This window comes from Propithecus coquereli, unplaced genomic scaffold (assembly GCF_000956105.1).
Source record: "Propithecus coquereli isolate 6110/MARCELLA unplaced genomic scaffold, Pcoq_1.0 Scaffold64, whole genome shotgun sequence".
Classification (NCBI taxonomy): Eukaryota; Metazoa; Chordata; class Mammalia; order Primates; family Indriidae; genus Propithecus; species Propithecus coquereli.
This window is the reverse complement of record NW_012152396.1, coordinates 1,325,602-1,335,227: the sequence shown is the minus strand read 5'-3', so window position 1 is coordinate 1,335,227 and position 9,626 is coordinate 1,325,602. Positions and strand designations below refer to the sequence as shown.

Genomic DNA, 9,626 nt, shown 5'->3' with positions numbered 1-9,626 from the left:
TGAACACCGTGTGGCCGAGAAAAGAACGGTTTCAATGCCATTAAGAATTCTGCATCAGATTTATTGTATTATTTTTTTTTGCCCCCCTACTCCATCAGATTTAGATGCAAGCATTACCACAGTTACAGAAACATTAAACACTAACACGTGTTAAAAAAAAAAAAGAAGCTCGGACTGGATTTTCAAAAACCTCTTGAGGCTAGGAACCCAAATCAAGGCATACTTCAGAATTGCCTGCAGTACTTATAGATTGATTCTGTGTGCCTTCTTAAATATATCCCAGTCAAACCCCTGGTACTATAACCAATATTTCCACTTTCATCTTGTTATAAAGAGAGCAGATTCTTATTGAACTTATGGAAATAACTATACTGCCATAAAAATAAGAATATTCATGAATATTTCTCTTTCTTTTTTCTGTTTTTTGTTGGTTTGTTTTTTGGAAAGGGGTCCTGCTATATGGCCCAGGCGAGTCATAAACTCCTGGGCTCAAGTAATCCTCCCACCTCAGTCTCTCTAAGGAACTACAGGCCCAAGTCACCCTGCCCAGCTAATTTAGATGAATATTTCTGAATTCTGGAGGGGTCACGTAGGAAACAAAAGTAAATGTTTCAATTTTCATTCACAAAAATATAATTTAACAAATTGCTGTGAGTTATAGATAGCTTACAAGAAAAGAAGTTTCCAAGGCTGGGTGCAGTGGCTCATGCCTGTAATCCTAACACTCTGGGAGGCTGAGGCAGGAGGATTGCTTGAGCTCAGCCTGAGCAAGAGTGAGATCCCGTCTCTACTGAAAAATAGAAAAGTTAGCTGGGTGTCATGGTGCATGTCTGTAGTCCCAGCTACTTGGGAGGCTGAGGCAGGAGGGTCACTTGAGCCCAGGATTTTGAGGTTGCAGTGAGCTATGATGATGTCACTGCACACTCCAGTTAGGGCTACAGAGCAAGACTCTCTCTCAAAAAAAAAGAAGAAAAGAAAAAAAGTTTCCTTAAATCTAGAAATCAAAACATTGCTAGTTCAAATATAAAAACCATAAAATCCTATAATTATTCTTTATCAGTTCGTTCAATCCCATATAATCAATTCTTGTTCTGCAGTTTCATGACAAATCCATTAGTTTCTTCATTAGAGCTCTGGAAATGCTTGACCAGAACTTAATGGTTTTAGTTACATATATTAATTAGAACTTTTAATCCTTAGTAATCTTAATTTCTAGTAAAAACTAGTAAACATTGTGAACTGTTCCATATCAGCATTTTTGATGAGCACCATTTCTCCCTCCCTCTCTCTTCTCTTCTCTCTCTCTTTCTTTCTTTCAACAAGGTCTCCCTCTGTTGCCAGGGCTAGAGTGCAGTGGCATCATCATACCTCCCTATAACCTCAGACTCTGGGCTCTAGCGATCTTCCTGCCTCAGCCTCCCGAGTAGCTGGGACTACAGGTGTGTACCATCACGCCCAGCTAATTTTTCTATTTTTTGTAGAGATGGGGTCTTGCTATGTTGCTCAGGCTAGTCTTGAACTCCTGGCCTCAAGTATTGGCCTCCCAAAGTACTGGGATTATAAGTATAAGCCATAGCACCCGTCTGAGCACCATTTCATACTTTTTAGAAACATGTTTCCTCATAACATAATTTTTTCATGTTTATTAACAGACCTGAATATATTTACCTTCTCTACACCATATAAAAGCAATGTACCAAAATACATATACTTTAAACATATTCAGCAATTAATGTTTCAGTATTTTAACTTACCTGGAAATGACTCACCCATCTCACGAATATATATTACTTAATATAACATGACTTTAAGACTTCAAGTTAATGAAAAAGAATTTTGAAACTATGACAAGTCCATTTATGGACATTTATCTTATTTACATTCATCTAATTTACTAGTTCTTAACACTCATGTTTGAATTGCTCACGGAAAACAAGGCTAGCCATCATCTTAAGTTATTTTTTCTTGTTCACAAATCAGGCAAGTATCAAAAATATCACAGAAGCAAAGAAACTAAAAAGCTAAACATGGTTCTTCCCTCTCTCTCCCTTTTTTTCCCCACAGCTGACATGGATCAAGACATCCATCAATTCATTTTTATTGTACATTTTGCTCTCAGGTTGGATTTATACTTTTGTGATCTTAAACATCTAACAGAGACAACACAAATCTGTCTGATCAGCAAACCCAGGCAAAGATGCATGTGTGGATTATATTCGTATTTAATGCTGACAACTCTGAAGACATTCCTATTTTTATTTTACCAACAATTTTAAAATTAGCTTATTTACCAAAGATAATCCAAGTCACGTGAACTAAATGGCAATTGGGTTAGTTTCTATTTTCCTGAGATAATAATTTATATAAACATGTGCTTATTTTTTCTTTAAGCCAGTTAAATATAGCCCTTATATTTTGGCAACATTATTCACAGGTAGAAAAATACCACATACACATAACATATATACATAGACATTCATAAACATACAGACAGCAGCAGATCTTACAGCTTTCATTAAGATTTTTCATTTGCCAGTTTCCAAATAGTTTCTCTCCCCCTTTCAGACTATCAATCTTTTAATTACCTGTTCTATTGGCCTAAGCAATGATTAGGTAGGCAACCCTAAATTTATACCTCCAAAGGAGTGACTCCTAGGTGGAAATTTTACATCTCAAAGGCACAGAGAAAGAATGCAAGTTTTTTTCTAAGAAAGAGCTTAGGCTGTGTTACTTATTATCAGAGGTCAATTTTACATAGGCTATAGACTAAATTTAGGTCTGAATATCTCCAAACCTCATCTGGGTAGACAAAACATCCATTTCTGCTAAAAGTGAATTTGATGCATTTTCCTCTAATTTGGTCTCGAAGTTTGTCGCTCAAGTGTGGCTACAAACTCTAAGCCTTCTAGCCACTCTCTAGAAGAGCCCTGATTTGGAGGAGAGTGAGGTCTGCGTGTGGTAGGTGAGACAGAGAATTCAAAATGGATGCTGAGGCCATAAGAGCCACATGAATTCACTACAAGATTTTACAAGGAAGTACACAGAGCCCAGGAGACAATTGAGAAGCCTGTTCAAAACCAGTTGAATGCCAGAAAGGTATATTTTGGAGACCAACTTAGTTACACAGGTGGCTTTTCATTTAGCGTCTGTTCCCTAACTGTATTACTGAGTTCGGGCTGGAGTCCGTTGACGAATAGGGTAAACAAAGCATTTTCTATGTCTGGACTTGGCATGGATAGCTCTGAAAAAGAAGCAAACCTGCTTGACCTGTGGGCCTAACTTTTACAACACTTTTTCCATCGCTTTTTGTTGTTGGGGTGGGGCAGTGCCGAAGCCAAAAGGTTGGCAGATTCAGTTTGTCCTATCAATTAGTCACTTGTCATTTACCTTTTCTAAAGAGTCTTTTTAAAAAGGCAATAAAAAATTTTTGGTCTCTTTTTAGAAGTTTCTACACATCAGTAGGCATCCCTAGGTGGGCGTAATTCAGGAGCCCTCATTTTTAAAGGCATTTCTCAAAGTCCAGTGTCATTTATCTGGAACATTCCACATAACAGCCATGATAATTTTAAATTATCTTCAGTAAGATTTTGCCATTTTGATAAGTGTTTGTGGCTTCTGGGGCCTAATACTTATACACATAAAAGGTAGGTGTAGCTGGAAGGTGGAGTACTCAGTTCTTTAGAAATTAAGGATCTCATTTTTACATTGAATCTTGGGTCTCTCAAAGGCAAGATAAAAGCCAACTGGGAAACAACACGGGGTTGGGTCGTGTAATGCTTTTCCATCGTACCTCACTGCACAGACATTTCCTTGAGGCTAGCAGGTGCTACCCTATTCTGTGTCTAGCTTATCCTAACATCGGAGGCTTATTTTTTGGTGGCCAGTGCTCCGATACCTCTTAAGTGTCTTAACTGTGCCCACCAGTCAAGTTGTGTCTTTGGCTCTGAGATCCTCTTGACCAAGTTAGCCAATGATTTTCTCCGACCTAAGTGCATGTAAAAAAAAGGAAGATGATAGAACTCAAATTCCTGTAAATTTCAAAAGCCAGAGTGAACACCCCTACAGTAATAACCATTTCCTGCAACCACTGACCTTTAAAACTGCAGCTCTTAAGCCAGCCGTGGTGGCAGCGCACCTATAGTCTCAGCTACTGGGGAGGCTGAGGCAGGAGGCTAGCTGGAGCCCAGGAGTTCAAGGCTGTAGTGCATGATGATCACACCTATGAACAGCCACCTGCACTCCAGCCTGGGCAACAGTGAGATTTGGTCTCTAAAAAAAAAAAAAACCCAAAAAACAGCCACCGTAAACCCCAAAAGGTCACGTGCTTTCTCACAGCACAAAGCCAAAAAGATCACGGGGGTACGATGTAAAAAGAGGAGAGTCCAACCAAAGAGGAACTTACTTACAACCCTTAGAGCCCCATGACACAGAATGGGGACTTCAAAAGGAGTCTGTGGTACCTTTTCCACATTTATTCCTCAAGCGGTCTCGGGGGTCATCAGCAGTGTCCTTCAGGTCCCTTTGTTGGTTGCCACAACTGTCAAAAGACAGAATAACAACAGATTCAAAGATCTTAATCAGCTTTTATTTGCAATTCTAGAACTGGCCAACACCTCATTCCATAAAGTAGAATGAATATTCTGATGAGTTGAGCAAAGGAGGTTGGCTTCACAGAAAGGGCTGAGAAAAGCAGAAGCAGAGAACAAAAGCAATTGGTCATCTCAAAGTTACTTTCCTCCTTTGTAAAGGTTAAAGCAGAGAGGACTTCCTTATCATGTCAGCTAAAACTAGCCTGTTGGGGATTTGGCTATCTCTCCCTCTCCTGATTGCTTGTAATGTCAGATAAAACAACTTAGTTTCAGCTTGGTGGCATGGACCTTTAGTACCAGTAATTCCATTTTGGTTTGGTTTCATTGGCCTAATGCAGAAGTGCAGCTGGAGCCAATGGCCTCCTATAATTTTATTTAACATGCCTGAATATAAACTACAAGGTTTTCAACAATCTGTTTAGGTTTCTATTCCATTCAGATTTATACATTATAGATGACGGCTGCTGCTATTAAGAAAATGAGAGCGAGAGTAAATATGGGCAAAATTGGAGCCAGCAGGGTGGCTCATGCTTGTAATCCCAGTTGTGGAGGAGGATTCTTGAGTCAAGGAGTTTAAGGCTGCATGATCCTTCCATTGCACTTCAACCTGGGCAACAGAGCTAGACCCTGCCTATGTAAAAAAAAAAAAAAAAAAAAAAAAGGGCAAAATCTCCAACATATCTACAAGTGGTCATTTATAGTGAGAATCTGTTACAAAGGTGAACCCATTTTCCCTCTTGAAAAGGTTTAAGAAAAAATAAATAAAATATTCTAAGATTCCTAAATTTTGCAGATGATTCTTTTCTTTGATACTCCAGGTTCATAGAGACAAGCCAATCAGACTTTTTTCTTGTTCTTTTTTTTTTGGAGGCAGAAAAAAGGTCTTTCTGGGAAATACTGAGCTTTTCTTTTTCCTTTTTTTTTTTCAGACAGGATCCTACTTTGTCACCCAGGACTAGAGTGCAGTGGAAAGATTATAGCTCACTGTAGCCTCAAACTCCTGGGCTCAATTGAGCCTCCTGCCTCAGCCTCCTGAGCAGCTAGGACTACATGAATGTACCACCATGCCCAGCTAATTTTTTATTTTTTGTAGAGATAGGGTCTTGCTATGTGGCCCAGGCTGGTCAAGGATCCTCTTACCTGAGCCTCCCAAAGTGCTGGAATTAGAGGAATGGGCCTCCACACCCAGCCTGAGTTTTCCTTATCTAAAACTCATTCAGGATGAACAAGTCAAACTTTAAATGTAATAATCTTAAATCCTTCAAAAACAACTTATCAGAATAAAGTTTTTTTTTTAAGTTCTTATCAGTTTAAAACGAACACTGAAAAGGTGATTGCCATGATCACCCTTTGCTTTAAAATATTCCAGCAAGGAAAATAAGGTCTGGGGGGTGGTGGTAGGGATAGATAAAATAATGTTGAAAAATGTTGATAATTTCTGAAGTTTGGGAAGTTTATTATACTTTCCTACATTTGAGATCTTCCACAATAAAAAGTTGTTTTTAAAAAAATACTTTTTCTATTTTTTACTCTCAGGACTCCCTTTTGCCTGTTTATCTTTGACAGGTTCTGGCCACAGGAGGAATACTGCACAGCCAGTCATTATTTTTTATTTATTTTTTGCAAATCGCTGCGTGTTCACTTGTGAATAGTCTCATTTGCGGAGACTTTATCTTTGTTGATATACATTATCGACATAATAATAAGCACCTATTTCATTTGAAAACAAGGTTAGTCTTCACTTATCTCAAGCGCGGGGGTATCAAATCTCCTCAGATATTATCCCGACATTTTATAACCAGGGTACCACAATTCCTTCCAGAAACGTCTCTCTCGCCCCTCAGGTCAGGCGTCTCGGAGGCGCAGCACAGGCCGACGGGAGACCTGCGCTCCAGGTCTCGGCCCTGCGCAGAACAGGAAGGCCCTCACCTCATCTCGAGCCTCAGTTTCCACCGCGTGGAAGCGCAGCGCGGCGCGTCGGGTCCGTCTCACCGGGGTCCCCGGGCCCCTCCCGAACGTGGGCCGCCCCGCCCCGAGGGCGGAGACCGGGCGGAGCCGCGCGCTCTCCTCCGCCTCCCGCAACTCGCCGCTGCCCCTGGCGTCGGCGGCGCATGTGCCCGCCGCCCCTCCCCGGCCCTGGATTCTACTTCCTCTTCGCTAGCGCTGCAGCCGCAGCCGCCGCCGGGCCCCGCGCCGCCTCCGGAGTCCATGGCCGGGACGCGCTGGGTACTCGGGGCGCTGCTCCGGGGCTGCGGCTGCAACTGCAGCAGCTGCCGGCGCACCGGCGCCGCCTGCCTGCCCTTCTACTCGGCCGCCGGCGCCTTCCCTTCCGGCGTTTCGGGCCGCCGCCGCCTGCTGCTGCTGCTCGGGGCGGCCGCGGCCGCCGCCTCCCAGACGCGGAGCTTCCAGACCGGGCCTGTGCCCCCCGGGAGGCTGGCGGGGCCTCCCCCTGCGGCCACTTCTGCCGCGGCTGCGGCCGCAGCCTCCTACCCTGCCCTGCGAGCCCCTCTGCTGCCGCAGTCGCTGGCGGCGGCCGCCGGCCCGGCGCGGGGCTACAGTCAGGTACGTGGGGGCCGCGCACGGGACCCTTCCAGGGCCGCGCGCACGCGCCCCTCCGCGTGCGCCTTGCGGGCGCGCCCGGGGATCCGCGGCACGCGCCGCACACCCGCCCCCGCTCGCCCTGGCCTCCTATTGGGCCCCGGAACAAGGGACGCTCTCCCAGGCCTCGGGTTTTCTCCTTGTTTTGTTCTCCCTTCTAGTCACTGGTCGGTGGGCAAGTGTGAGTGTGGCTGGGGTGAATGTTGAGGCCTTGTTTCCCGCCGGGCCCATGGTAGGTTTTGTGGGGCTGCTGACGCCCGCGCCCCGCATCCCTCTCGCTCCGCGCCCGCGGCTTGCGAAGTTGGGAGGCCGGACCCCGCGCGGGGTGGGAGTTTCGGTGAGGCGAGAGCGCTAGGCCCGGGCGGCCTCGGCGCCTCACGGCCCCGCCGATACGCAGGCTCACGCGCACAGCTGCGTGGGTGGCTTGCGGGGAAGGAGCGTCGTCCCCGGCGCGCTCCTCTCTGTCGTGTCCCTGGGGAAAGGCGGGCTGTCCCAGTTTACTGAAGGTCACCTCTGCTACTCCGCTTAATCTGACAGAGGTCCTTCACGACTGTCGGTCGCCGTCACCTGAGAGAACCGTGTGGAGACTGATATGGGGGAGGGAACGTGGGGAAAGCGGCGTTGAGGCCACAAGCGAGGCCCGGGAATGAATCTACATTGTTTTCCTTTCCTTTTTTTTTTCTTTCTTTTAAAAAAAAAGGCAGTGTGTGCTTTAAAAACCTGAGATTGCAAATGTTTTGTGTATGACGCTTTCTCTTCTGCCTGTTACGTGGCATCCGGAAAGTGCACACTTTGTGACTCCCCAGCCCCCGATGCCTTGGGTCGTTATTTATCTTAATTCAGTTTGCGCTTCTCCTTGAACTTATGGAAACGGGGAGGCTAATCAGCATGGCTGCTGTCTGCCAGGGGCTGAGCTAATTGATTTGAATCCTGGCCCAATACTTCTGCTGCCTTTTCTGTAAAAGCTTGTGATGCTTATGGAATTCTGGGAAAATGGAGAAAGTTGCCTTAAAAAAAAAAAAAAGCAAAACTATCTCTAGGAAGTGTTTGTGAGCTGGCTTCTCTCTCATTTTTTTTTCCTGTGAAGTTGGCTAAAGTCCTTGTTAGTATAGTGGTTAAAAAAAGAATAGTAAATTAAATTTTAAATGCTTAAGAAAATATAAATTAAAAATACAACCCGGAATGGACTAAAGTGATATAATCTGTTGAGTATTTACTGTGTGTTAGACACTATGCTTACATTTGTTGTTGACTCCTTAAAATTGAACACAAGTCATCTTGAAAATGATGGATGATGCAAAGGCATCTGTCCCTAGTCCAGTGGAGTGCAAGTGTTAAAGCCTGAGGTGTCTTCCTAGGTTAAGGTCGCAGTGCTTGTTAGAGTCTTTTTTAAATCCCAGTTTTTGCTTAGTCTTATAAAATGGAATTCTTTGGATATGTCTCTGGCTCTTGTCGCCTCAACCCTGCTGCTATTGCCTTTTCTGATCTTTCCCTTATTCAGTTGGTCTGCCATACCAGCTGACAGATTCATCTTTCCAAGGCGTCCTGCTGTCCTGTTGATTTACCCACTCCTCAGTGTCTTTTATTAACTTCCCTTTGCCTATCAAGTGAAGGACACACAGCATTGAGCCCAACAATCAAGGCCTTCTGCTATGTGGTACCGAGTTCCTTTTGCCAGCTCATCTTTGGCTCCTAAGTGTATTCTACAATTTAGACAAATGGGATTAATTGCTGTTTTTCAAGTGGGCCTTTGTTCATACTTCTTTCCCTCACTTTCAAACTGGAATGCCGTATCTTTGATATATCCCTGTCAGAATTCTGTCCTTCCTTTAAGGCCCATCTCATATCACGTACTGATTTTTCTGTTAGTACTCTGTTTTGAGTTCCTATAGTATTTTATATCTTAATTATAGCACTTAAAGCATCTTGTCTTGTATGCTTGTCTTATTCTAAATAGTACGCTTTGATACAGAGGCCTAATATGGTGCACTGTGTGTAGGGGGCAATCAAATATTTATCAAATTGAAGGGACCTTTCTTGTGCTGTCTTAAATAGACACTATTACTGGGTATAATTTAGGGCTGATGAATTTAAAAACAAGCCCTGAATAAAATTTATCTGACCAAATCATTAGTATATACCTGCTTACTGCTTTGGGATGTACACTTGAAGCCAAAACAGGGTGAGTTAGACTTGTGATGTTTACTTCTTGCCTTTGAAATAATGTTAACATCTAGAGTGTGTGTTTATAGTAATAAACATTTTCTAAGTAGGTTGTCAAAGAAATATTTTTATATTTGTTCATCTCTCTTGGAAGGACTCCAAAACTACCTATCTGGAAGACCTTCCACCACTCCCTGAGTACGAATTGGCCCCGTCCAAGTTAGGAGAGGAAGTGGATGATGTTTATCTCATTCGAGCTCAAGGATTGCCCTGGTC

General features: G+C 43.7%; 1 protein-coding gene across 1 annotated transcript in view; it reads left to right on the top strand.

Annotated features, from left to right (window-relative positions):
• Positions 1-6,725: 6,725 nt before the first annotated feature.
• The window catches only part of GRSF1 (G-rich RNA sequence binding factor 1), a 22,967-nt gene continuing 20,066 nt past the window's right edge, over positions 6,726-9,626 (top strand). The window contains exons 1-2 of the mRNA XM_012659830.1: positions 6,726-7,151; positions 9,505-9,623. Of these exons, the coding sequence (XP_012515284.1) occupies positions 6,798-7,151; positions 9,505-9,623 (473 nt within the window). The 5' untranslated portion in view covers positions 6,726-6,797. The remainder of the gene's footprint in view (positions 7,152-9,504; positions 9,624-9,626) is intronic.